Source organism: Melospiza melodia, chromosome 6 (genome assembly GCF_035770615.1).
Source record: "Melospiza melodia melodia isolate bMelMel2 chromosome 6, bMelMel2.pri, whole genome shotgun sequence".
In the NCBI taxonomy this organism is placed as follows: Eukaryota; Metazoa; Chordata; class Aves; order Passeriformes; family Passerellidae; genus Melospiza; species Melospiza melodia.
Window position 1 is genome coordinate 55,688,138 of NC_086199.1, and position 27,325 is coordinate 55,715,462.

The window sequence follows — 27,325 nt, forward strand, 5'->3', positions numbered from 1 at the left end:
GCCGCCGTGCGCCCGCCGCGCCTCATGGCGGCGGGGGCACCGGGGGTGCTGTGGGGACGCCCCGGGGGACGCGGGCCGGGGCCGGGGCCGGGGCCGCGGCGGGAGGGGCGGGGCGGGCGGGGCCGCGCGGCGGGAGGCGTGACGCGGCGTGCGCGCGACCCCGCGCCGGCGCGTGCGCGGCGCCCGGAGAAGGCGGGGCCGGGCCGGGCGTCGTTTCTCACCCTCCCGTTGCCGTGGCAACCGCGCGGCCTCCCGACCCCCCCCCCCCCCCCCCCCCCCCCGCGCGACCGCCAGGCGGCGCCATGAGGCGGAGCCGCCGCCCCTCATGGAGGGAGCCCGGGCCCCTCAGGGAGCCGGAGAGCGGTAATTAAACAAAATGTTTAAACAAAATGTCTGCGTTCCGCGCAGAGCCCTTAACAAAACCCCAGAATAAAAGTGGTAAAAACAAGTGCCCTTTGCCAGGCTGCCGTGCGGCCCTCGAGTGTCCCACGCTGGGTACCCCATGCCTGATGCCGTGGCTGTCCCGATTCCCGTCTTTGGGCAATGAAATGTTTAATATCTGTTAAATATGTGTGTTTTGCTGGCGAAATAAAATTGTACTTGGCAAAAATCTTCGTTTTGGCGAAATAAAATTGTGCTTGGCGAAAATTTTTGTTCCCACACGAAGGGTCTGGCCAGGGCTGGGGGTGCTTGCAGGGTGCCCCCTGTGCCCTTGAATTTGAAGAATTCTAAAATCCCTCCGCCCTTCCCAAATTACCTCGGTCAGGCTCCTCATCCGGAACGTGCCACGCTGATCCCGGACGGCGGGCACGGAGCTCCGGCTTTCTGGAAAGATCTTGGCATGGCAGCAAGCTCCAGGAATACTGTGTGGAGGGAAGGCAAAGTCCTGTGGGAGTAGAGAAAACACACAGGGAAGGAAATAAGAGGAAACATTTACAGGATGGCAAATAATCAAGACAAGCTTTAAGGGTCCCTTCCACCCAAAGCTCTTCCATGGTTCTGTGAATTACACACAACAGCGGGCAGGGTTAGATGGGACATTGGGAAGAAATCCTTCCCTGTGTGAAAAATGCATGTATTTTTTGATTGGCTTTTTGCAAGTATTAAAATGAATATTATGCATGTTGTGTTAGAAAGTAATGCTGTATTAATTCTCTTAAGTACAGTGTTAAATATAGTTTTAGGTTATAAAAAATGTTAAAATAGAAACTATGCTATGTAGGATACATTTTTTTTAAAGAAAGGACTTGCAGCGAGATAGCAGCCGCAGGACACCTAAATCTTTCAGAGAAAAATAATTTATTGCTCTCTTATCAGAAGAAACGAACTTCTTCCCGCCTCGAAGGCACTGTTAGGATTCGGAGGAAGAAGGTGATGATGACCAGACAGACTCCGGTGTTTGAATGGAATTTATGCATCATGTATGAGGTGTATGAATATGCAACAGGCTATCGCTTTTAAGGGTTAAGCCTTTGTTAATGTGTGTCCTTTTTCGGGCTCTCGTGCTGCCCAGAAATAGATACCCAGATGTCCGTAACTCTTTCTATTTATTGTCTCATATTGTCCTAATTCAATTTGTCCAAATTGTTATTACTCTAATTGTATTGCTATTTTTTATAACCATTTAATTACTATTAAACTTTTAAAATTTTAAAAACAAGTGATTGGCGTTTTTCACACCACCCAAAGCTATTCTATGGTTCTGTGAAATATTGAAAGGGAGCAGGGTTAGAGGGGACATTGGGAAGAACTCCTTCCCTGTGCGGGGCTGAGGGCCTGGCACAGGTTTCCCAGGAAAGCCGTGGCTGCCCCATCCCTGGAAGTGCCCAAGGCCAGGCTGGACGGGGCTTGGAGCAGCCTGGGATAGTGAAGGTGTCAGGGCCGATGGCAGGGGGTGGCACTGGACAGGCTTGGATGTCCCTTCCAGTCCCAAGCGCTCCAGGATTCTGGGATTCTGTGGAATCACGGAGCCGGCCACGGGAGGGCAGGAGCGGGCTGGGCGAGGAGCGGGCAAGCGCCCGCTGAACGGATAAACGCCAGTGCTGGGACAGATAAAGGACATTTCTGTCAGCTGCACAATCCCCTCTCCAGCCTAAAACACATCCCACGATGCTTCATGAGAGCTAGAGGCACTCACCTCGTTCCGAGAGATCGCAGAATATCCCGAGTTGGAAGGGATCCATAAGGATCAGCCAGCCCAGCTCGTGCCCTGCCCAGACACCACAACAATCCCATTGTGTGGCTGAGAGCATTGCCAAACGCTCCTGGAGCTCCGGCAGCCCTGGGGCTGTGACCATTCCCTGGGGAGCCTGCTCAGTGCCCGACCACTCTCTGGGGGAAGAACCTTCTCCTAATATTCAGTCAAAGCCTTCCCTGCTTGGAATGAGCACACACTACTTCAATTACAAGCAGGGTTTCACCCCAAACCACATCCTCTGCTCTAACATTGACTGTAGCTCCAGGGATATCCATGGATGCAAACAGACCAGGATTTGGGTGAAAACACCCCCAGCTTTATGAGAGCACACAGACATCTGCTGCCCTTTTAGCACCATCCTGAACCAGTGCCTCCTTGTCCAAAAGCATTGCTGCCAGGCAGAGGGTGGACAGGTACCCTCTATCCAGCCGCAGTGGTTTCACACACAAAACCCTTCAGCAGTCTCCTCAGGTGGGAATTACCATCCCCACATCCAGCCAGGACTGACAGCTCAGGCAGTGCTCCTGGAGCTTCCCTGCCAGTTCTCAGTACAGGTAAAATCGCTGCCCAAAGCAGCTGGAGTCCAGTGGGTTCAGGTGTGTGACCAACCCAGCAGCCACAGAGCTGATCACATCCTAAATAATTTCCTCTGCTCCCACAGGGTTCTTATGGCTCCATCCCCAAATTCAGCTTTGCCTGCTGCTGTAATCAGCCCCAGTCACCGCAGAGCAGCAAATGCAGGAGGGGAGGGAAGCACTGGAAGAGGGACAGCATCAACCTGCTCACCTGCCTTGCTCTAAATGCAGATAAATCCCACCCAGGCAAAACCAAATTCCTCCTGAACAGGAGCAGCAGCAGCGTGGTCTCCTCTGAGTGCCCTGAAAGATCCTGCAGGGGCTGGATACACCTCAGCCAGAGCCAACCTGCAGGCACAGACTCACCTTCCCCCCTGGCTGTGACATCCATGGGCTTTGGGAACTGCTGCTGGCTGCATGACCTCCTGGGCTGTCCAGAGAGCTGAGCCCTGCTCAGGAAGGAGAAGCAGGAGCAGGGGAGGAGTGCCACAGCTGTTCCTCCCACAGACAACCCCATTTGCCTGGAACACAGCAGCGCTCCCTGCGCAGAGGCCTTTGCCCTGCTGGAAAGCACCGCCTGACAGGGCTTCACTCTCGCTGGGTAAACACACACACACTCTCTCCCAGAGATACAGCCTGTTCTCCACTCCCAGCTCATGGATCAGCCCTGGAAGGCTAAAGGTCTGCCCACACCTTGCTTTCACACACAGCAGGATATTGGGATGATAACTCTTTTTTTCCCTCCCAATAATCCCCAGGTCTGGTTTGGCACCTGTTCACTTGGCAAAGCCACAGGGTGATGGTGGCTTAACTGGGAGCGCCACTCTGGAAATGCTGGCTGCCTTTCCTAGCAGAACACGGCTGGATTACCACCCACAGGACTTGGTTTATTTTATAGCAGCCCACAGGAATGCTGTTGGAGGGCACAAGGGAATCCAGAGCAGTTACTGACCTTCCTGTTATTCCCAGGAAATGCTCTTCTTATTTGTAAATGAAAGCAACAACACCCCCTCCCCCCCCAAAAAAAAAACAGGTGTTAGGCAAGATCTGGCTTACATGTAACATTTTCACTCACTTTTTATAATAAGAGTTATTCCCTGTTCCAAGCCATAGGTCCCGATGGGAGTTGATTTTCCTCTGCTCAGGTGAGACACTACCTGAACTCCTGCATCCAGCTCCAGTTTTCCAGCACAGGAAGGACATGGACCTGTTGGGGAGAGTCCAGAGGAGGGACACCAAGTTGATGAGAGGGATGGAGCAGCTCTGCCATGAGGAAAGGCTGAGAGGATTGGGATTGCTCAGCTGGAGAAGAGAAGGCTTTGGGGTGAACCCTTCCACTCCCTGAAGGGAGCCTGCAAGGAAGCTGGACAAGGGCATGGAGTGACAGGATAAGGGGAATGGCTTCCCACTGCTAGAAGGCAGGGTTAGAAGGGATATTGGGAAGAAATCCTTCCCATTGAGGGTGCTGAGGCCCTGGCACAGGCTGCCCAGAGAAGCCATGTGTGGAAGTGTTCAAGGTCAGGCTGACAGCACCATAACACATGGGAAGGAAACAGCACCCGACTCCCACAGCTGTTTTACCAACCAGCGAGGCGTCAAGAGGAGATTTCTAGAGCTTTCCAGAGCTCCTGTTAATATCTCCTTTTGGCCAGTTTATGGCACCTCTGGGGGATGTCACAGGGTGCCACACACAGTGCTGGCACCACGAGGGGCAGGGGAAAAGCAGCAGCGCCCAGGAGCTGGCAGGAGGAGCTCGGCACTGTTACCTGTGTGGGGCGGTTCTGGGCTTGCCACTCCTCTGGGCGAGGGTGAAGGGCAGCTCCCTCACCTCCTCCTGATATCTGCCCACTGCTAGGCACAGGCAGCTCCCTCCCAGGGCAGGCACGGGTGCCACACGGAAGTCACAGCAGCTCTCGGTGCACATGAGACCTCTGAGACCTCAGGCCAAGGAGCTGGGGAAGGAAACCGCAGCCTGAGAGAGCCCAGGAGCCTCCAGCCCATCCTGCACGCCAGCCCTCTCCTCAGGGATCTGCCCTGAGGGGCACCGAGGAAGGCTCTCCATTTCACCATGCAGGTAGGAACAGAAACTGCCCTGATATTCCCGGGATTCTGCTTTTCAGCACCTCTGAGCACCTGTGGCTTGGAAATACAGGATACACTAATCTCCAACCTCTACCACTCACCTGCTTTCACAGCCTTTAAGGTACAAAATTCCTACCACAGGTGTGTGACAGGGAAAGCAGGGTGTGCTGCCGGTCCCATGCACCATCCCAAGGTGCAGTGGGGTCACACTGGCCCCACATGTTGGTCCCAGAGCATGGATCAGGGAAGGATGGCATGGATGGAGCTTATGTAAACCTGGGAATGAGCACTGCAGAGGTGACAGCCCCAGGTGTTCCAGCAGCACATGGAATACAGCAAGGGCAGAGGGGGAGCTGTGATCTTTTTCTTCTCTAAATTGGAAGAAAATATGTGAGATTTTTCCTGGGAAAAGCCAGACAAACTCCAAATTCAGGGTAGGTAGTAAAGGTACAGTGCTCTGCCTGTGCAAGCAAAGGCTGTCCCACTTCTCAGCAAGCCATGGGCTAAGGTGGAAGTGGTCCAAGAGAAGCTGAGTAAGAAACATCCTGGAGATAAAACCAATTTGATCATCCCAGTGTGGGTGAGGGAACCACCCAACCCCACACCAATTCGTGACTGGGAAGGAAAACAAGGATGCCAGATCCTATCCAGGTCCTTGTCCTGAGTTACTCACACTGGTGACTGTGCACACAGCCCAAGGGTGCCTGTGCCATTCCCAGAAGGAACTCTCAGGGCAGGGGTTTACCTGGCTGGGGACAAGGACCAGAGGTGCACCTTGGAGGCACAGAAACCCTTTTCAATATGGAAATTCCTGCTTCCCATTGTGCCAGTCACTTTTACACCTTTGCACAGCGGCATGTCCACATCCTGTTCCACAGGGCAGGAAGGAGTGAAACCGAAACTGTCCTTCCCAAGAGCAGGGACAGAGCCCAGGGTTCCTACAACCACTGCAGAGCCCAGGTGGCCTTACCAGCAGCCACAGTCAGAAGCATCCCAAATTCCCAGGAAAAAACACTTACTTGTGAGAGTAGCAGTGATCCAAAGTCCCTGCCCTCTGAGGCGATCCCTGCCCATACATCCCTGCCTTCCCACCAGGAACTGCAGCAGCAGGACAAGGGAGATGCCTTCAAACTGACAGAGGGCAGGATTAGATGGGATATTGGGAATAAATCCTTCCCTGGGAGGGTGGTGGGGCCCTGGAATGGATTTCCCAGAGAGATGCTGTGGCTGTCCCATCCCTGGAAGTGTCCAAGGCCAGGCTGGAAAGGTTGGAGCAACCTGGGCCAGTGGAAGGTATCCATGCTCATGGCAGAGGGTGGAACTGGACAGGCTTTAAGGTCCCTCTCACCCAAGCCACTCTGGGATTCTGGGATTCCATACACATCCCATATGGCCCCAAAAGCAACCTGGGCACCTGCATGGCAGCCTGAGCTCCAGCTGGGATGAATCCAACATCCCATTTGTGAGCCCACCTTGGTAACCTCCCAGCCTCTTCCCAAGGAAGTGGATGTGCTGGCTGGGATGCTCAGATGCCCAAGCAGGACGGTCCCTACAGATGCTGGAGTTGGGAACCACCTGGGAACAGAAGGTGCCATGCCAGCAGGTGCCTTCACCTCATCTTAAGCTTTACTGGGAACAGCAGCAGCAGAAGTGTGCCAAGGTGGCATTAGGAACACCCCAAAACGTTCCCATACCCAAAGGATGCTTCCTCTCCACATCCATCCACAAGATCACAGGTGGCACCAGCGGAGAATTGCTGCAGGATGCGGCTGGTGCACATGGGGGCTGAGAGAAACCAGCCAGGCAGGAATGAGCCAACACAACAGTGGAGAGTGTGCCAGCCCAGATCCATGCCAGCATCCCAGCACTGACAGTGGGCAGATCCCTGAGAGGCTCCCACCCTCTCCTGTGCCCAGAGGGAAGCTCATACCGGGATACAGGGAACTGCTGCACCCAATCCTGCCCCACAAACCTGGCCAGAGAAGATGACAGCACCAGAACCCTCCCTCTGCTTCTTGCTGTAATCTGGGGTACTTTTATCCAAGAGAAGTTCTGGCTCTTGGCACAACAGCACCTCTGGGGAGAGCATCCCTCTTCTCAAGCCTTCCCACTCCTCATTCCTGTCAGTCAGTCTCCTCATGGCTCCTGTGCTCTGGCTGATCCATGTGAGCAAGCATCTGGCAGACTATCTCAGCCCTTTCCTCATCCCGGCCTCTCTGCTCCCATGGCCTCATTCTCCAGTGAAAGCTCGGGATGCAGATCTTACATCAGGGCACAGTTACACCACCACGGCTCTGCTGCCAAGATTACAGCTGGAGGAACTCGTCTGGCTGGCTGCTCTTTTAGGTCACAGTGTCTCTGGTGACACCAAGTGACAGTAATCCCATCCTTGGAATTCCCATTCCCCTTCCCGCTGCAGTGCTGCATCACCTTCCCTTGGGAAGAGTGGTGTAACTGTGGGGACACACCACAAATCACACCAAAGGGTGGAAAAACCCCCACAGGGGCAGCTGATGGCTTCAGCTGAAGGAGAGCAGGGTTAGATAGGATATTGGGAATATATTCTTCCCTGTGGGAGTGGTGAGGCCCTGGCACAGGGAAGCTGTGGCTGTTCCAACCCTGGAAGCATCCAAGGCCAGGTTGGAGCAACCTGGGATAGTGGAAGGTGTCCCTGGGGGGAGTGGATGGGTGTGAAGGTCCTTTCCAACACAAGCCATTCCATGATGCTTGCTTTGTGCTCCCCCACATCTGCACCCCTGGATGTCTGAGTGTAATTACCTGTACCCAGGAAGGTGGGAGCTGCACAGCTGCTCTCTCCAGAGCCGCTGACACACAGGAGGGGAACAGAAGCCAGAGTTCAAGCAGTGCTTGGACAACACTCCTAGACATATAGATGATTAAGATGGTCCTGTGCAGGGCCAGGAGCTGGATTCAATTATCCTTGTGAGTCCTTTCTAACTTGGGATATTTTATGACTTCATGATCAGCAGCTCATCCTCCCCTCTCTGTCCCTTGGCTGCAGCCTGAGGTATCCAACAGGTTTTCCAAGGAATTTTTTCACCTGCTTTCCTGCAGAGTTGTGCCAGCCTCCAAGTGTCCATGCTCCACTCTCCCTTTACTGGAATTTAAAACTACCTTCCCCACCCTCCCCCAAGAAACCCAAAAACCTGTGACCTATCTGACAGGAACAACGGACAAATGGAAAAGGCTGATTAAAGCCTGTAAAATCCACTGTAGCATGAAGAGAGAGGGTGAAAGGTAAACATTTCCCAGTACAAATATCAGGGCATCAGGTGAAAGAGCTGAGAGAGGCTTTTTCCCCTGGTCCCCATCCCTCACAGCCCCAGGGCACAGCTGGGCACAAGGAGTTCTAGGGGAGGCTGCACACCCTCCCAGTCCCTGCAGCATTCCTGAACACAAACCCCTGGCTGGCCTGGCCAGACCGCAAACTGGTGATCAGGAGCTTGTGGGAGAATGTTTCACACCAGGTGCTCTTACCTTCCTCCCTGGGCACTTCTTGGAGGCTGCTGGAAGAGGAAAACACAGGATCTCCCGGGGAGCCTGCTGAAGCCTCCCCTTCACTGGTTTTCTTTTCACCAGGATGAAATTCTGCTGACTCCCTGCAGGGAATCCCCTGCTGAGGACACGGACTCCTTTGCCTCCCCGGTAAGCTCTGCTCCTTCTGCATCTGCAGCTCAGAGAGGGGACAAATCCCCATTTCCCCTGCTCATTCCCAGCTCCCCTCTACACAGCCACAATGGGGGTCCAAACCTCTAAAGGCTGGAGCTGGGAAGGAGAGCTCTCAGCTTTCCATCCCTAATAATTCCCTGCTGGTTTTGTGGGCAGAATGAAGAGAAGTGGGATTTTGTCCTGGTGAGTGACATCCATGAAATGGGCAGTGAGAAGGAGATCAAGAGGAAAAAGTTTCTGGATGAGCTGAGCAAGAAGGGTTTCACCATCAAGGTGAGAGGCTCTGGGAGAAAAAGGCAGCAGATACTTGGCCTGACTTGTGCTCCTGCATCCCAGAAAATGGGAGAGGCCTGAACCATTGAGCTGTTCACTATATCAGAGCTGGAAAAGGACCCACTTGCTCAACCAGCAGAGAAAGCAGAGAAAGACCCCAGCCCCAGGACTCACACAGCCCCCAGCCCTTCCAGCTCTGGCTCTTCCCTGCCTCTCTGGCTCTGTTTTAACAGCCCTTCTCTTCCCCTCACCAGAAAATCGAGGACACAAAGCTCTTTTATGGAGTCCGTGCCCCGCCGCACATCTTCTGGAAATACCAGCGTCTCCTGACGAACCCCAACAGCAGGCAGCAAAACTCCAGTGCCTACCAGGACGTCCCAATGACCACCAGGTGGGTGCTGAGCTGACTTCCAGCCTCCTGCATTCACTGTTCTCCACACCAAAATCCATTTTCCAAAAGGCTGTCCCAGCTTTTTAATTTTCCACAGAACCCTTCTTCACCTCCCACATAGAAAGCTGAGGATTTCTCACTGCTCAGATTTCTCCCTCCCTCACTTCCCTGGATTTTAGTGCACACCTTCTCCCTTCTCTGCCCTGTTTTCCTGAGGCACACAACACAAGTCTGTGTCCCAGAGCAGCCTTTAAGCAGAGTTTCTCTTGTTCAGGATACGGGTCGTGCATTTCATCCTGCAGAACACTGTGACGTCCGACTTAGGTAAGGGAATGGGGATCACAGGGGTGATGCTCAGCCTGGACCTGCAGGAAGAATCCTGCCCAACAATCCTGGGCACTGGCATCCCAGCTGCCTTGCCATCCTGGGGAGAACAGAAAAGGGGGGAGCTCAGACAAGTCAATTTGCTGCTGCAACCAGAGGCTGGGAGATTTGGACTGCAGGAACCAGCAGTTCCTCTGCTCTGTCCCCCCAAAACCCAAGCCTAACGCTGTCCCTTCTGCCCTGCTCCCAGAGAAGCTGCATGACCTGATGAAGAAGAAGGTGTTTGAGGCAGCCTTTCCCCTGCACAAGGTGAGGCTGGGCACACAGTGCCTGGGTGGAAAATCCAGGAGAGATGGAGGAGCAGGATGGGGTGGGGGTGACTGGGGCTGCACCAAGAGCTCGCTGGGTGAAGGGCACAGCAAAGCTCCCAGCAGGGCATTAAGGGTGCCCTGATGTTCCTGCATTCAACCAACTTCTCTACTCTCCAGAAAGAAGAGATAAGGGAAATACTGAAGAAGAAGTGGGCTCGCTGGAGAGTTCTATTTAAGGAACAGCCAATTGAACAGATCAGGTAACACAGGCACAAGAGGCAGATCTTTCTAACCAGGAGGTCCAACCTGAAACCCAGAGAGCTCAATGCCCTTTGCCAGGCTTCTGCATTGTCTTAAAAACCATTAGTTTGAACCTGGCTCTTCTCAGAAGCACTGGGCTGCCTCTGCACCTTCCAAAGCTCTTAGCCTGAGGTTATCCCTGTGGCTCTGAGCTCCATCTGCTCATCCTGCAGCATCAAACAACCCCCTCGTCTCTGAGGACTGTAATGAACCTGTTTGGTTTCCAGGCACATTCAGAAGGCAGAAGAGGTTGGAATGGAGCATCAGTGCTGCACAGCCAGCCTGAGGCTGAACTCGGGGCAGGAAAGGCAACATGGGGCTCCTACAACCACATGAAATCCCAGGAAAGAGCAGGGCTCTTGTTTCTGAAAACTAACTCCATGGGCAGGGGGACAAAAACCATGTTACTTTATAAACCTGCCAGGGGGCTCGGTAGAGAGGGGAGATCTTAAATAGAGGTGCACCTCTGACAGCTGGCACAGGATACAGGGCTCCCAGTCCCTCAGTCAGGTCATTTCTTATCCATGACTCCAGCCTACTCCCCACACCATGAAAACTGAGATACTGCCACCACGGGCATTTTCTAGTGCCTCCCAAATTCTGATCTCCAACCTCACCTTTCCTCCTAGGTGCTATTTTGGAGAGAAGGTGGCCTTGTACTTTGCCTGGCTGGGCTGGTACACCTACCTGCTGATTTTCGCTGCCGTGGCTGGGCTGGCGACCGTGGCAGCTGGGGCTACTGTTTTCAGCTCCAGCCAGGTGAGGTAAGGTCCTTGGGAATGCCAAATGCACATCCCATCCAGCTCTGCAGGTGGCTCTGAGGCACCCTCATCCCCCTTGGCTTCTCTTCTCCTTTCTTCCAGCAAGGAGATCTGCAATGCCAACAACACCATCATGTGCCCGCTCTGCGACCAGAACTGCTCGTTCTGGCTCCTCTCTGACACCTGCACCTATGCCAAGGTAGGGAACCCCCTTTCCAGGGCAGGGTAAAGGTAAAGGATGGGGAAAGCAGCTCATACTGCTCCCACATCACTAAAAAGAAGCCCCACCCCAGACTGTTTTGCCCTCCTGTAGCACCTTTACCTGTCTCGGGGGAGATGAGCATCCCAAGACCCTGAGGTACCACAGCCCCTGCCTCTCAGTGCCCCATCACACTCTTCCCTCATCTCTTGCAGGTCACTCACATGATTGACAATGAGGCCACGGTGGTGTTTGCCATATTCATGGCCATCTGGGGTAGGTGTCCATGCCTGGGTGCCCAGCACATCACATGTGGTTGGGAGAGGGAGCAGAAGGTGGAAAAAGGAACACCAATGTAGCTTCACCCTTTGGCAGGAGTTTATATATCTCCTCTGCTTCCAGAGCCTTCAGCTCCCCTTCCAGACACAGCAAGAGACAAAACCACCCTGCTGATATCCTCCAGCTCCCCAAATATTCCTTACCTGAAGCTTCTTCTCAGCATAGCCTCCCCAAAGGCACCCAGCAATTTTCCAGCAGCTGCCTATAAATAGCCACCACCACAGGAAGGAGAGGCCTCCAAACTCCTCCTCCACCTTCCCAAATCACTGCAGGGCATCGCATTTGCTGTGGGATGATGGGATCCCATCACTGCCTTAGTTACACACCCATCTGGCTTTTCCACAGCCTGCTCCCTGACCAGCCACCTCAGGAGTGGGCTGGGTGTCCCACCTGCAAAACCATGGCACAGTCCTGAGTGTGTCCGTGGGCTGGCTCACACAGGGACACAATCAGGAGCATCCATCCAATTAACATAAGGGGTGGTTGGAATTGGAGTTGGGAGAGGTGTAGCCTTGCCAGGGAGCAGTGCAGGACACCCATTCCACCTGAAAAGTGACTTATCCCAAATTCCCAATGGACACACCAGACCAGGCCAGTGAAAGCTCACCTGCACCATCCCTGTTCCCTCACTGCTGCCTGTCCAGGGCCCTTCCAGGTCACCAAGGCACAGAGGGGACTGCCTGTCCATGGGCCAAGAGCAATCCAGGCTGGTTTGCCAGCAGGTTGGATGTGGTATGACTCTCTGGGAGACAGAGCCATTCCTAAATGTCACTGCACTTTCTCCTTCCCAATCCAGCCACTGTATTCCTGGAGCTGTGGAAGAGGGAGAGAGCCAATGTGGTCACCAGCTGGGACCTGTATGGGTGGGATGAGGAAGAGGTGAGGACTTTCATCTTTCTTGCTCAGTGCAGACTCCTGCTTTCACGGCAGGAGTCACCTGGTTCTCTAAAAGACACATCAGAGGGTCCCTTGCCCAGGCTGAACTCAATCAGGCTTGGCCATGCTCTTGTGGGTTGGCTGCTCACACCTGTCCTTCTCCAGCACTGCTCATCCCATAAGTTCACTGACACAAGGGGCACAATGCACTGCTGGGTGCTTTTTCTTTCCCATTTTTGACTTTTATTTTTTTATTTTTTGAAGGAGGAGCTGGCTCTGCAGCTGATCAATAACTCACAGCACGAGCCCCGGCTGTACCAGCACTCCTACCTGCGCAGCACCATTGTGCTCATCCTGGCCCTGCTGATGGTAGGTGCCAGCTGACAACGGGAACGTTTGGTTTGAGGGCACATGGACAAAGGAGCAAAGGCACAGATCAGGTTTTTGGGACACCTCCATGCCCATCACAAGGATCCTGGGGCTTCCTATGCCCACACCTGACTGTGCTGACAGCAGGGGCCACCCTCCCTTCGTGGACATGGGCTGAAGGCTCTGCTCTTGCAGTGAGGATCAATGCAGTGACATGGAGAGCAGGAAGAGGCAAATCCCAATGCATTTGTCCCTGCTCTGGGTCACTGGAGACTGGCTTAGATGGAGACATAGAGTCCTGTAATCACAGAATGTTAAGGGTTGGAAGGGACCTTATCTAGTCCCAAGCCCCATGCCATGGGCAGGGACATCCCCACTACTCCAGGTTGTTCAAGGCCTTGAACACTGCCAGCGTTGGGGCATTCACAATGTCCCCGGGGAGCCTGTTCCAGTATCTCCCCACCCTCACAGGGAAGAATCTCTTCCTAACATCCAGCCTAAACTTCCCCTCCTTCAGTTTGCACCCGTTACTCCCTGTCCCATCACTACAACCACCTCACAAACTTGTCGGCCTCCACTGAAGTGCGCTGGTTTGCCTTTGAGGCCTCCTCCAGGGCCCTCCTGAGGGCACCATCAGGAGCGATGGAGCACTGGCCTGGGTGGCTCCTGAGCCCTCCTGTCGCTCCCCACAGATCACAGTGCTGATTGGCATTGCCCACGCACTCGTCATCTACCGGGCGATGGCCGTGGCGGTGTTCACGCAGAGCGACACGAGCCTGCTGAGCCAGCACGCCGACATCGTCGCCGTGCTGACGGGCGCCGTGCTGCACTACCTCACCATCGTCGTCATGACCAAGGTGGGGAGACACACGGCGTGCCTGGCAGCGTTTCCCCATGGCCAGCTTCCCCCCCTGCTCATGGTATCCCTCTGTCCTGCAGGTCAACTGGAAAGTGGCCCTCTTCCTCTGTGACCTGGGTAAGGGAAATTAATGAGGTGTGTCCCACCTGCAGCGCCCAGCCAGCCTCCCATCCCCTTCCCTGCCTCCACCAGCACAAGGCAGTTCCCAGGCAGCTCCAGACAGGGGGCCAGCAGCCCCCCAGCACACACTCACCTGTGCCCACATGGTGCCCCACAGCCAGCTCTGCAGAGCTGAGATCTGGCATGAGCAGGATCCACCCCAGCTCCAGGAGAGGTCACAACATGGATTTCCTCTCAGCTCTAAGGCCCTTTCTGCCTCAGCTCATGGCTCTGAGGGACCTCCCTGCTTGGCTGGACTTACCTCCCTCAGAGGGCTCAGGTGGAGGGCAGGGAAGGCTTCACAAGCAGCAGACACCCTTTGGACCTTTGGATCTGTGATGGCACCCATGGGGGAGCAGGGCAAGGTCCCACTGCTCTATGAGCAAGCCCCTGGGCATTATTCCTTTTCCTAGAGAAACCACGGACCTCCACCCAGCGTGAGAACAGCTTCACCATGAAGATCTTCCTCTTTCAGTTCTTCACACACTTCTCCTCGCTCATCTATGTCGCCTTCTTCCTGGGACGGTGAGTGGAGAACACCGGGCAGCCAGGGTTTGGGATGGCTGCTCCTGACTCTCCCCAGGGTGTACGGACAGCCCAGTCCCTCTGCCCTCCCCACCAGGCACAGGAACCCCGCCTGGGACTCGGGAGGGCCATGACCCCATGGGTGTCACTGTTGCTTCCTTGCTCAGGGTCAATGGCCACCCAGGGCACTACGTGCGCATCGCGGGCCACTGGAGGCTGGAGGAGGTGAGGCACCCACTGACCCCACAAACAACTCCTCCTCTTCCTTTCCCTGCTGCCCAGGCAGCCTCTGGGAAGCTCAGCTTTCTCCCATAGCACCTGCCAAAGGGTCCCTCGGGCCCAGCCACTCTGCTTGCAGGGCACTACCCCTGTCTTGCTGTCCCCTCCAGTGCCACCCTAGCGGCTGCATCACCGACCTCTTCATCCAGATGGCTGTCATCATGGTGCTCAAGCAGACCATCAGCAACATCATGGAGTATCTCATCCCGTAAGCTCCCCACACTGGCACTTTCCATGGAGAGGAACCCTGGCCTTCTTCCTTTTCCCCTTCCTCCAGGGATGTGCTGACAGCAGCCCAGCCCTGCTGTCCTCCTCAGGCAGCCACACAAATCCCTCTCTCCCGCTGCAGCTTGATATCCCACCAGCTACGGAAGAAGAAAAAGCACCCCCAGAGGAGAAGTCTGATGTTAGGAGAGGAGGAGGAGGCAGAGGACCCCTGCAAAAGGCAGTGGCTGAATAACTATGAACTCAACGAGGTCAATGTCTTCAGCTTGTTCAACGAGTACCTGGAGATAGGTACGTGGGGCAGATCCTTGGCTGGGGAGTGATGGATGCTAGGGAGTCCATTCACAGGCAGGGAGCCACAGTTCCACACCCAGCCCTGCTCTGAGAGCCCTGGGACACCAAGATCATTCCCAAAACTGAGAGAAAGCAACTGTGCTAGCAGAGAGCAAGAAACTCTGCTAGCCTTTGGCCCTGCCTTGGACCTCCTCTCCTTCCAGGGCTGTAACCCCAGGGTGTGCCTGTGCCTGGCTAGCTCAACTATCCCCACAGATCCCACTCTCTGACAGCCCTGTGAGAACTGGGTGTCTCCAGGATGTGGCTATCTCCCCTTCCACCCCTGCAAACCCCTCTGACCCAAGCCACAAAGCAGGACAAACCCAAGCAGAGGGGACATCCCCTCTGTGGTAGCTTCACTCCAGCACCTGTGTTTGCCCTCCACAGTGATCCAGTACAGCTTCACCACCATCTTCGTGGCAGCCTTTCCCCTGGCCCCGCTGCTGGCCCTCGTCAACAACGTCATCGAGATCCACATGGATGCCATCAAGATGATGCGGCTGCGCCGGCGCATGGTGCCCAGGAAGGCCAAGGACATCGGTGAGAGGGTCCTGCCAGCACCAGCCTGAGCCCCCAAGCCCCCCACAGCCATGGGACAGCACAGGGAGAGCCATGGATGGGAGAAGGACAAGCTGCTTTGACTCTGACAGAGGCTGAAGCGCAGCTTGGAGGCTCCCTCCTTGACCTGGCCATGCTAGAGCTGTCCCTGAGCTGGAATGGTGGCACTGAGCTGGCAGAGGGACCTCACTGGCTGCTCCTCTCCCACAGGGATCTGGCTGCAGGTCCTAGAGGCCATTGGCATCCTGGCTGTCATTGGGAACGGGCTGGTGATCGCCATCACCTCCGACTTCATCCCCGTGCAGGTCTACAAGTACATGTACAGCCCCTGCACGAGGGAGAACCACACCAACATGGAGTGAGTTCAGCTCTGAGACAGTCCCTGCCCACAGCATCCCCACGGCTCTATCCCCACCACCGTGTCCCCTCCTGCCTCAGTGCCACCACTGCAGGAGCACAAGACAGCTGAGCTATCCCCCAGAGCAAGGTGTGGGGGGAAAGGGGAGCAGGGGAACATTCCCACATGGCATCATCACATCATCCCTGTGGTGGGTAAACTGAGTGGAAAGGGCAGTGTGTAACACTGGAGAGCTACAGGATTCCCAGGGTGCAGGCACGCGCTCTCTCCTGCCCTCCCCCTGTTTCTCTAAGCCTTGTTGACTGACCCAGCTCACTCAAACTAGACAGAAGTCTCTGAGCCCTCCATTTCCACCAGGCTTTGTGGAAGTGGGCAGTGAGAGCACCAGGTGGGTCCTGCTTCCCCAGAACAGGAGGTACAACCCGTGCTCAACCCGCTCCTTCCCCACAGCTGCTCCACCGGGTACATCAACAACAGCCTCTCCGTATTCCACATCCAGGACTTCGAGCCCCACACCAAGGTGCTGCCAGTATTTAAAGGGGAGCAGATCAAGGAGTGCAGGTAAGAGCAGCCCCCTGGCACCCCCTGTGACATCCAGGCCAGAATGGAAGGGCCTGGGCTAGCCCTGACGGGGCTGTGCTGCAGGTACCGGGATTACCGCAATGCTGACGACTACACCTACACTGTCCAGTTCTGGCACATCTTCGCAGCCCGGCTCGCCTTCCTCATCCTCTTCGAGGTGAGCACCCAGGGAGGCAAGAGAGGGCTGGGAAAGGGGGTGGATCTGTGCCTCGTGTCCAGGCTGGGAGCCCCTGACTGCCTTTGCTTCCCACAGCACGTGGCTCTGTGCGTGAAGCTGATCGCAGCCTGGTACATCCCCGATGTGCCCCAGAGGGTCAAGAATAAAATTCTGACGGAAAAACACAACCATCTCCGTGAGGAACTGAGGTGGGTGATGCTCTGGAAGGTGCCAGGGGTTGCCAGGTTTCAGGATCTCTCTGCTCTGGAGCCCCTCTTCCTTCAGAAAAAGAAAAGCCCCAAGTTAAAACAAGAAGCAATTTTGACCAGGGAAAGAGTTGGTCTAATTTTTCCATCTAAACTTTGTTTAAAGAGAAAGGATTAAGTATTTCTGTAGGAAACAGAACTATTGTAGCTGCCCCAGTGCTGCTGTCCCATACAGACAGCCCTGCTCTGGGAAGGGCTCAGCCTGACCCCTTTCCATGGCCACCCTGTCCCAGCTGCCACACGTAATCCTGATGGGAGCAGATAGTGGGGTTCAGGAAACACCTACATCTCGGTTTTATTTTACATTTTCCTTCCTTGAAATGGAAAATGTAAACTCCCTCCCTCCAAATTTTTATAGTTTTGAAATTAAAGGGCCTCTCAGACAAAGATATTGGAATAGGAATAACAGATCTTTACTAGGAAAACTAAAAATACAAATGTCATAGTACAAAAAAGAAAACAAACCACTGACAGAGTCAGAATAAAACCTGACACCCTGTGGGTCAGGGTGCTGGTAGCAGTCCCATTAAATGGTGGCTGCAGCCCTCCTGCAGTGCCAGGCATGGTTCTGTTGGAGCAGGGATCCTGTAGAATGGTGGAGTTCCCCTCTGAAGGTCCAGCAGTGGTATAGATGGGCCTGGCTTTCCTCTGGGAATGCAGTGGAGAAGAAAGCTGCTTCTCTGGGAATCCAGTGGGAAAAGGGGGGCTGTGTGTTCTAAATCTCTGATTATATCCAGGTGGGAATGCTTGGCTCCTCCCCCTGGGCAGAACATCTCCCAATGGGATGATGTAATTATATCAGTCATGCAATGAGATTCAATGGCCCATTAACAAAGATATTTCCCGAAGGGAGGATTGGCTGTGGGAGAGATAAAGAAAAGTGCCCAATTAACAGAAGATAACTGCCCCACCTCTAACAGATGGCAAATAGAATACACATCCCCACTAACATCTTCCAAACTAAGACAACTTGTCATGGTTTGACACTGGCCAAACTCCAGGCACCCACAAAAGCCACTCACTCACCCTCCCCTGCCACAGCTGGGGAGAGGAGAGAAAAAATTAGCAAAGGGTTCATGGGTTGAGATAAGGACCGGGAGAAAACACTCCAGGGGCCAAACAGGCTCAACTTAGAAGTACAAAGTGAATTTATAACTAACAAAATCAGAAGAGGATAATGAGAAGTAAAAAAAGCCCTTAAAACACCTTTGCTACCCCCAGTCCTTCCCTCCTTCCCACTGACAGTGCAGGGACAGGGCATGGGGGTTTTGGTCAGCTCATCACCCAAGGTTTTCTTCCACTGCTCAGGAAGATGAGTCTTTCCCCTGCCTCACCATGGGGGCTCTTCCCACAGGAGAGAGTTCTCTGCAACCCTCTCCACCACGGCTCCAATCTCACGAGCAGGAATCCTCCCAAAACTGCTGCAACGTGAGTCCCTCCCATGGGCATGCAGTCCTCCCAAAGCTGCTGTGGTGTGGGTCACTCTTCCACACGCTCAGTCCTTCAAGGACAGGCTGCTCCAGCTTGGAAGCAGGGCCCCCTCTCTCCACCAGCTCTCCCCTGGATCACAGCCTCCTCCAGGCACCCACCTGCTCCAGCCTGGGCATCTCCTCCATGGGCTATGGGGGGATCTCTGCATCCCTGTGGATCCCCATGGGCTGTGGGGGTATCTCTACATCCCCATGGGCTGCAGGGACACAGCTGCTTCACCATGGGCTGCAGGGACACAGCTGCTTCACCACGGTCTCACCACAGTCTGCAGAAGAATCTCAGCTCCAGTGCCTGGAATGGCTCTTTCCCCTCCTTCTGCACTGACCTTGGTGTCTGCATGTTTTCCTCACATGTTCTCACCTCCTCCTCTTCTCTGGCTTGCCAAAAAACCCGCTCCCCTGTTTTGTTTTGATTTTCTTCTTAAATATGTTATCTAGATCTCTAACTGGTCCAGCCTTGGCCAGTGGCATGTCCATCCTCAGAGCCATCAGGGACTGGCTCTGCCAGACAGGGTGGGAGCTTCCAGCAGCTTCTCACAGAAGTCACCTCTGTGCCCCCACACTACCAAAACCCAGGCTGTGCAAAACCAAGCCAACACCACACTGTCACAGCTTTCCATCTCTGCCTTCCTACTGACTCTGGGATTTCCCACAAACAGGGGTTCCCCACCAACAGCCTGTCATTCTTTCTCCATCTATTTTGGGGAAGAGGCCCTGTTCCGACTGGGAGTGTTTTCCCACACCTCCCAGCTCAGACAGTTCCCTTCCCAACGCCTCTCTCCTCTCTCCCCAGCACGGCAGAATACTCCACCGAGGTGTAGCCACTGCCCACCAAGGAGAACACAGACTCGAGCCTCTTTCCCAGCCTGGCAGTGCCAGGGGTGCTGGATGAACCCCAGGACACAGTGCCACATGTCCCATCTGGGACTGAGCTGGGAAGTGATGACAAGGACAGTGGCTTCACAGGAGCAGGCTGCTCTCTGACTCGGGAAGGAAGGATGCTGTGGAGAGCTGGGATGTGCCTCCCTGGCACGGGGAGTGGCTGGGACAGAGGGACAAACCCAGGGGCACCAGGATGCTGTGCTGCAGGACATCACCTGGGTCCTTGTCACTCGCTTCCTTAAGCACAGGAAACACCACTTACCTTGTTCCAGCCTCCCTCTCCAGCCCTTTTGTTGCACTTTGGCCTCTTTTTCCGCCGCCCTCCGTGACCTCCTCACTCTTGCACCACCGAGGCACCCGAATCCCTCTTTCCCGAGCTCCTCCCCGTGTGTCAGGACTCCCACACGGCTGCAGCTCCGCCCGGCTGTCTCCATGGACGCGGCTCCACGGGAAAACGCCGCTGTTATCTCGGGCTCAGCCAGGTCCTGAGAGCTGTTCCTGGCCCAGCAGCCACCAGCCATCGGTAAATAAATACAGCACCCACGTGGAAAACTGCCTGGTATTGCTCCTGCCTTCCTCCTCTGCCACCCCAAATCATCCCCCAAATCCTTTCCTTGTCTTGGTGGGGACAATCACAGCTGTAGTGCCCACGCTGAGGGCTGTGTGGGAGCTGGCTGGTGGGACACCAGGGTTTGGCCACGCACAGTGGGAACACAGCCTGGTAAACGTGCAAGGATAAAAGAAATACCTGGGGAAATGGGAAAAACACAGCAAATCTCAAATTATAGGGTTATCCCACCTTTTCCTTTAGACATCACTACTGGCTGGCCCCCCTGCTCCAGACAGAACGAGTTTGTTTGCAGCAGGAACGGGGTGACACCCCAGGGCTGGACAGGTGCCACAGCTCAGGGGGCTCTGACAGGGGACCCCAGAAGCAGGACTGGGGGGCAGCCCCCTCTTTCCCACCAGCAGTGACCCCAGCCTGGCTGGACACCACCCTGGCACTGCCCCTGTCCCACGAGGGTCCCACCACGGACACTTCCCAAGGTGTCAGTCCTGGGAGCTGTGCCCTGGAGGTGACACACCCACAGCCAGGACTGCAGGGAAAGGCACCAGGGTCAACTCAGCCTCAAAACTTCGCTCCCAAGAGCATGGAAAACCACAAACAACCCCATAGGACCTTGCTGAGCCCTCAGGCCTGTCCTGGTTTTGCACCATTGTGACCAAAACTGGATCTGCTCCTCCATGTAACTTACCTACCACAGGGATAACCCTGATGGACAAGAAAGGTCTTATCAGCTCCTGGTTTGCTCCCAAGCCTCCCCACACCCCTGCCATCCCCAGGACCTGGGCTTCTTCCATGCAATCCTTCACCATCCCACAAATCCAACAGATTTACACAGGATTTTCCAGCTGATGCATCACAGTGTCCATGAGAAGTGGGCAGCCCTCAAAAAAAGGCTGCTCCAATACCTGCTGCTCCAAACACACACAGCCAGTGGCTAGGGGGACCAAGAGCAGGGGATTCTCCCCAGGGATGCCAACAGGGATCTGTCCCTTTCCCTCCCACACCAAGCCAACAGCACTGGTAGCTTATATCCTAAACAATGAGGAGTCAGAGTCTGGGTGTTTCTCCATGGGAACAGGCCCAGAGTCCAACCTGTGACCTGTACCTGTTTATTTATATATACATAGTTATTCAATATACACCTACATATATTTATGTATTATTAAATATCATTATAATTATAATATATATACATACGTGTATATATATATATATATATATATATGAAAATACATACTCTGCACCCGTGGCCCTCTTCTCTTCTTGGCCTCAAATCACGTGCTGGTTGACGTTTTTCTGGCTCAGGCTGGTGCTTGTCCAGGGGCTGCTGCTGCTGCTACGACCACATCCATGATCCATGCCTGAGGCTCCAATCACCTCCATGGTAATTAGCACAGGGAATTTCTGCTATCCACAGCGGCCACGGCCGGATCTGGCTCCCCACGGCCAGTGCCAGCTGGAGCAACCACCTCCAGCACCAGCTTCATCTGGCAAAAAGGCTCTAAAGGCACGGAGAGAAGGAAAGGGAGGAGGAGGAAACAAACAGGAGCCCCCACAGCTCATGGCAGGTTGCTCCTCGCCCTGACACCTCCGTGGGCTCTTCCAGCCTGGAAAACCGGGGGCTCCTCCTTGGCCCCCAAGCCTTGTGACACCTGCTGGGTGTGTTGCTGTCCCCCTCCTCCTGTTTTTCTCTTCTCTTTCCCTCTCCCCTGCAGCCGGAGCTGTCGAATTCCCTCCCGCAGGTTCAGGTGGAGGTGGAGCAGCGGGAGGGAGGGACAGCCAGCCCTTCCCAGGGCCTGGCGCCCGGGGATTGGGGCAGCGGGAGAGCCGGCCAGGGCAGGGGCTGAGCTGGGAGGAGAAATAGATAAACTATTAAAACAGAAAGGGGAAAAAAAAAAAACTCGAGAGAAATTCCAAGCACTGATCTGGCCGGTCGGGTCGGCTCAAGCGGGAGGCGACGAGCAGGAAGCCTGCGGCTGGGGAAGCTCCAAAGGTAAATGCGGCTCTGTTCTGCTTTTCTTTCCGTGCTGAAGCTGCCCCAGATGAGGTCAGCAGGCTTTCACCTTCACCCCATTCCCTGTGCATTCCCGTTTTGGCTCTCCTTCGCTCTCCATCCCGCTCCCTGCCTCGGCACACCCACCCCACAGCTCCCTGGCCAGGGTTTTCCCCTGCCCTGCTCGCTTTCCCCATGGCTGTGGCTCCAGGGAATGCCGTGCCCAGCCATCATTCACCACCCCACAACATCCACACGCTCCTCTGCCTCCAATCCGGGGTGTCCCCATGCCAGGATGTGGGAAATGGAGCCTCTGCTGCCCGTTAGCCGGTGCTCCTCCCTCCCTGGCCCTGGGCAGCCCCAGCACTCATTCCCTGCCATTCAACACTGTCCTTTTCCTGGAGCAAGGGGATCCGGGGTTTTGGGGCCTCCCCACACTCCCTGGCCAGGCTGCAGTTTGTTTGAGCTTCCTTATTCCACATCAGAGGAGTGACCCATCCAGGATCAGAGCTAGAGCATCACACCACGGAGAGACAGCCCCATGCCACCCTCATGAGCGTCTCCCACCCTTTCCCCATGTGAAATCCAGGTGGGCTGGCTCGTCTCCATCCCATCCTCTTCCTTCCCTGGCCATGGAGGAACCCAGTTAATCTTTTAGGTATAAATCACTCCCAGCCGGTCAAGCTGAACACGTACTGGGCGTCTCTCATGTACCTTGATCCCTGGTTTCACCCCACGCCTGGCACTAGGCTGCTCCAGAGGGAAGCACCGTGCCTGCATCCCTGCTCCAAGCCAGAGCACGGACCTCCCCCTCCCATTCCACTCCCACAAACACGGGGGGACCAGCCCTGCTCCCACTCAAAATCAGGGCGCAGCCAGGAGTGCTGAAGCTCCACAGCAAAGAGGAGCCCTGGGAGAGGCTTTCACCCCTCCTGATTCCCAGATTCTGGGTGTTTACCATGGAAACATGGGCCCTGGGACATCCCTGAGACTCCCACCCCAGCCCCAGCATCACCTGCATCACCCACATCAGGTGTGTGGGGACAGAGCCCAGCCTTGCCAGGCTCTGCTCCCAGTATCTGCCTCTTCCCACGGGGTCATCACAATGATGCCAACTGGGAGGGGTCCCTATGTGCCATCCCCGTGCTCCCTCCTTGCCTGGACTGTTGTCCCAGTCCCCAATCCCTGGGCACAGCCACGGGTTAACAACGCGCCGAGGCTCCCAACACGCCGGGGAGCTCTCCAGGTGGGAGCTGCGTTTCCATAAACAAACCAGACTGCTGGTAATTAGCAGGTTCAAGGGCATGTCAGGCTGGAGGCAGCTCTGCAGCCCAGGCAGGGGGTTGGCAGGGGAAGGAGGTACCACCGAGCCCCCCAAAGCTGGGGTTTCCCATGGCAGAGCTCATTTCCCCACCTTGGTTTCGGATTCGGGCTGAAGCCACATTTTTTTAAAATCCTGCAACCCCCAGCTGGTCATTAATCACCTCCCACACATAAATTCACGGTTGGGAAAGCCGAGTTGGGAGGCAGTGCGCGGAGGGCAGGTGACACAGTGGCCACCAGGCTGTGGGTGGGACGTGGCTTTGCCTTCCCCGCAGACCAGCACCACCACCCCCAGTGGGAATCACCCCCACCCGACGGGGTGGCCGGGCCCTCCCTGTGCCAGCACTCAGGAGCTGCTCCCGGTGTGTCCCAGGCCCAGCCCGCCCTGTGGCAGAGGCAGGTGGACTTTGTCCCCCCAGGAGATGCTGGCAGCGCCCACGCCTGTCATCTGAGCACGCCATGGCAGGTAGGTGAAATCCCACTTCTCCTCTGTTCTCCGCTGGGAAGGATCCCTGTGCAAGCTCAGCTGGGGGTCCTGCTCTGGCGTCACCTCTTAGGGCGCCGAGGGTCCTTCCCAGCCCCCCAAACCGGCTCAGCGTGTTGCTAAACAGCCATGAACGCCACTCGCTGCCAGACCCCCAAGGCAGAGCTTGTTTTTCCAGGATGGCTACAGCAGTCATGATACAGCCCTGGGGGGAGCTGGATCAGCTTTCCCATCCAAACCCCCTCCCTCTGTGCCCCCAGACCTTTGCAGCGTGCCCCCCGAAATCCTGGTGCCGGCTGCCAACGAGACGCTGGAGCTGGTGCTGGGCAGCCAGGTCGAGCTGAACTGCACCGTGCGCTGGGCGGGCACCGAGCACTGCCAGCCCATTCCCACCTGGAGCAAGGACGGGCAGTGGCTGGGCAGGGGCAGCAGCCAGGACACTGTCTGGTAAGGAGCCTGCCCTGGGGACATCCCTCCATCTGCTTTTGGGGGCTGTCACCACACAACCCAACCCACAGCATCGCCCATGTCCTCCTGTCAGGTCTGGCCAAAACTCCTCGGAGCAGCTCCTGGCCAGCGTCCTGCAGCTCAACCTCACCCAGGATGCCGATTTTGGGGTGTTTGCCTGCTGGATCAGCAATGCCACGGCCACCTTCACCCTGCGGCGAGCAGGTAGGGACCTGCTGGTGACAGGGAGGGGGCATCCCACGGAGAGCCCAGGTGCAGGGGGGGATTGAGGAGAGTGATAGGGGCCCTGCTGCTTCTCCCACATTGGTGTGCAAACCCACCAAACCCAGGTGTGCTGCTCACTGTGCCTTTCCCTGTCCTGGCAGAGGCGGTGGGGCATGTGCCAGCCGTGCTGGCAGCCCTCCTGGTCCTGCTGCTCCTGGTGCTCCTGGCTGTGCTCTACGTCCAGTGCCGCCTGAACGCGCTGCTCTGGTACCGGGACCGCTACGGAGAGCTGGAGATCAACGGTGAGCCAGAGGTGTTCCCACTGGGAGCAGCCTCCTGTGGCCTCAGAGGGCTCACACAGCCCTTCCCACGTTATCCCTGCCCTGTGGATCTCCCCAGATGGGAAGCTGTACGATGCCTACGTCTCCCATGCCAATGCCCCCGATGATCGGAAGTTCATCCACTTCATCATGAAGCCACAGCTGGAAAACCGCCACGGCTACAAGCTCTTCCTGGATGAGCAGAACATCCTGCCCAACTCAGGTAGACACCAGGCAGGGCTGGGCAGGGGATGGCACGGGGACCTGGGGGCTTGACACCCCTTTTTGCCCACAGAGCCATCAGCTGACCTCATCATGAATGTCAGCCGGTGCCGGCGCCTCATCGTGGTGCTCTCCGTGGCATACCTGGAGCAGGAGTGGTGCAACAGCAGCTTCAGGTGGGAGCACAGCAGCTCCCACAGGAGGGGAGAGGGGCTGCCAGGTCCCTCACCCTCCTGTCACCCACTTGTCTCGCAGGGAAGGGCTCTGGAGGCTGCTGGAGCTTTCCAGGAAACCCATCTTCATCGTCTTCGAGAGCCAGTACCGGGAGATCACTCACCCCGCCATCACCCTGCTGAAGCAGCACCGAAGCGCAGTGACCCTGCTGGTGTGGAGAGCCGGCTCCATGGTGAGTGCCGAGCAGGATCCTGACCCCTCAGAGCCCCCTTTCCCTCCCCAGCACCCCCCAGTGCCAATCCTGACCCCTCAGAGCCTCCTTTCCCTCCCCAGCACCCCCCAGTGCCAATCCTCACCTCTCAGAGTCCCCTTTCCCTCCCCAGCACCCCCAGTGCCAGCCTCCCTGCTGCCCTTTGGGGCTGCCCCATGGTGAGAGCAGAGCAGGACCCATCCCACCAGCACCACCTTCTATTCCCAGCTCCCCATTTTGGGTCAGCCTCTCTGTTGCCCTCTGGGGCTGCGCCCCGGGCTCCAGAGCTAAAGAGCAGGTTGGGGCACTTACCTTTTGGAGGACATGTAAAAAACCCAACCAGAAGAGCCCCGGATCTGGGAGCTCACCCCCAAACCCACACGGTCAGGACCCCGTGACACCCCAGGGCCTCCCCAGGCTCAGCTCCCGGAGCAGAGCTTTGGCCCAGGGCCACTCCGGCCATTTCGGGGCCAGGCTGGCAGCCGGAGCCTGGGAGCGTTCTGGCAGGTCGGGCCGGTTTCTCTGCCGTGCGTGGGCACGGTGCCACGCCGGAGCACAGCCCTCAGCCCTCACCTTGGCCGAGCTCCCAGCGCCGGGGAGAGCGAGCCAGGCCCAGGGAACCCTGCGGGGCCGTGCTCCGCTGGTCCCGGCCCAGCTCATCCCCTCCGGGCCCTGCAGACCCCATCGTCGGACTTCTGGAAGGAGTTGTGCCTGGCCCTGCCGCGCAAGGTGTCCTTCCCGGCGGGAAGGAGCGTGGGGGACCCGCAGACCCAGCTGCAGGAGGACAAGGACCCCATGCTGATCCTGCACAGCAGCTACCTGGACAGCGCGGGAGACCTGGACCCCGAAGGGGACCTCGGCACAGGTCCGTGTCCCCGCTGCTCCTCCCGAGGGGATAGACGCGCGCTGGATGTCACCCCTGTGGCGACAGGGTGGGTCCTGCCCCTTCCCCCTCCAGCTAAACCCATCTTCCCGCTCCTGCCAGGCCTCCGAGGGCGCATCTTCGGCAGCCCCCCACCCCCCCGCCTCGGTGGGCCCAGCATTCCCAGGGCTCCGGCCTCCAGCGGGATGGAGGAGGCACAGCTGAGGGACGGGCAGCGCTCCGAGATCGATGTCTCGGACCTGGGGTCACGCAACTACGGCGCCCGCACGGACTTCTACTGTCTGGTGACAGAGGATGACATCTGAGCAGGACCTCAGGTGTCCCCCAGCACTGTGGGGACACACGGACCAGGTCAGGGCTGAGGAGCCCAGAGTTATGATGGGATCAGAGCCATGGCCATGCTGGGAAAGCAGGAGCTGGCTCCAGAGTGGAGGACTGGAAAACCATCACCAGGAGCACCCTGCCTGTAATACCTCAGTGCCACCCCTGGGCGCCACCCATGTGGCTGGGCCGTGTCCCTTGCCGTGGGTGGCAGGTATGTTCTTCCTGCACGGTGGACAGTGCTGGGATGGGTGATGCTCTCCGAGGAACAACGTGTCCCAGCCCCAGGGAGTGCCCGACAGGAGTGGTGGCAGCACCTTTGTCCCATATGGAAACCCCCGTGACAATAAAAGGCTGCTGCACCCACGGCGTCTGTCCATGATAGGGACACAGGTGACACAGAGGGAGGGGCATTCCCCACTACAGGCAGTGCTTTGATCTGTCCTTCCCATGCCAGGGTCCCTGTCACGCTAACTTGGAGCCATGCCAGGCACAGAGCCTCACCCTGTGCTGGTGTCCCCATGGCACTGCTGTCACCGGGACACTGTCCCCCCTCTCCCAGGTGCCATCCAAATGCAGGTGCAGGTGGGCATCACTCAAGGCCTTTATTTCAGGGGTACACAGGGCGGGGGGGTTGTACACAGAGAGCTGCAGAGCCAAACACCCCATGCCCCGAGCCTGGACTGTGCCAGTGCCGCTCACTGTGGGGGCTGCTCCAGCCCCTCCGCCCGCTCCCCCCATCCTCCCACCCCTCT

General features: G+C 56.5%; 2 protein-coding genes across 2 annotated transcripts; both read left to right on the forward strand.

Annotated features, from left to right (window-relative positions):
- The first annotated feature begins 4,610 nt into the window (after positions 1-4,610).
- Positions 4,611-19,912, forward strand: ANO9 (anoctamin 9). Its single transcript, XM_063158345.1, has 25 exons — positions 4,611-4,846; positions 8,455-8,520; positions 8,701-8,817; positions 9,072-9,208; positions 9,483-9,532; positions 9,783-9,841; positions 10,021-10,103; positions 10,773-10,907; positions 11,007-11,103; positions 11,319-11,379; positions 12,239-12,321; positions 12,583-12,687; positions 13,380-13,544; positions 13,627-13,663; positions 14,119-14,230; positions 14,398-14,455; positions 14,620-14,717; positions 14,859-15,025; positions 15,455-15,607; positions 15,836-15,983; positions 16,434-16,544; positions 16,629-16,722; positions 16,819-16,931; positions 18,297-18,416; positions 19,272-19,912. The coding sequence occupies exons 1-25, from the start codon at positions 4,841-4,843 to the stop codon at positions 19,297-19,299; spliced, it is 2,403 nt and encodes an 800-aa protein (XP_063014415.1). The 5' UTR covers positions 4,611-4,840; the 3' UTR covers positions 19,300-19,912.
- SIGIRR (single Ig and TIR domain containing) lies at positions 19,793-26,936 on the forward strand. Its single transcript, XM_063159518.1, has 10 exons — positions 19,793-19,842; positions 21,644-21,921; positions 23,989-24,175; positions 24,270-24,400; positions 24,562-24,702; positions 24,800-24,943; positions 25,016-25,118; positions 25,198-25,348; positions 26,045-26,231; positions 26,352-26,936. The coding sequence occupies exons 1-10, from the start codon at positions 19,793-19,795 to the stop codon at positions 26,552-26,554; spliced, it is 1,575 nt and encodes a 524-aa protein (XP_063015588.1). The 3' UTR covers positions 26,555-26,936.
- Positions 26,937-27,325: the final 389 nt, after the last annotated feature.

Coding starts and splice junctions, on each gene's coding strand:
- ANO9 (XM_063158345.1), top strand. Junction 9,533..9,782: donor CACTGTGACGTCCGACTTAG/GTAAGGGAATGG, acceptor CCCTGCTCCCAG/AGAAGCTGCATGACCTGATG. Junction 16,723..16,818: donor CCTTCCTCATCCTCTTCGAG/GTGAGCACCCAG, acceptor TGCTTCCCACAG/CACGTGGCTCTGTGCGTGAA.
- SIGIRR (XM_063159518.1), top strand. CDS start 19,793: ATGGACGCGGCTCCACGGGAAAACGCCGCTGTTATCTCGGGCTCAGCC. Junction 19,843..21,643: donor GTTATCTCGGGCTCAGCCAG/GTCCTGAGAGCT, acceptor TCTCCCCTGCAG/CCGGAGCTGTCGAATTCCCT. Junction 24,944..25,015: donor GAACATCCTGCCCAACTCAG/GTAGACACCAGG, acceptor TTTTGCCCACAG/AGCCATCAGCTGACCTCATC.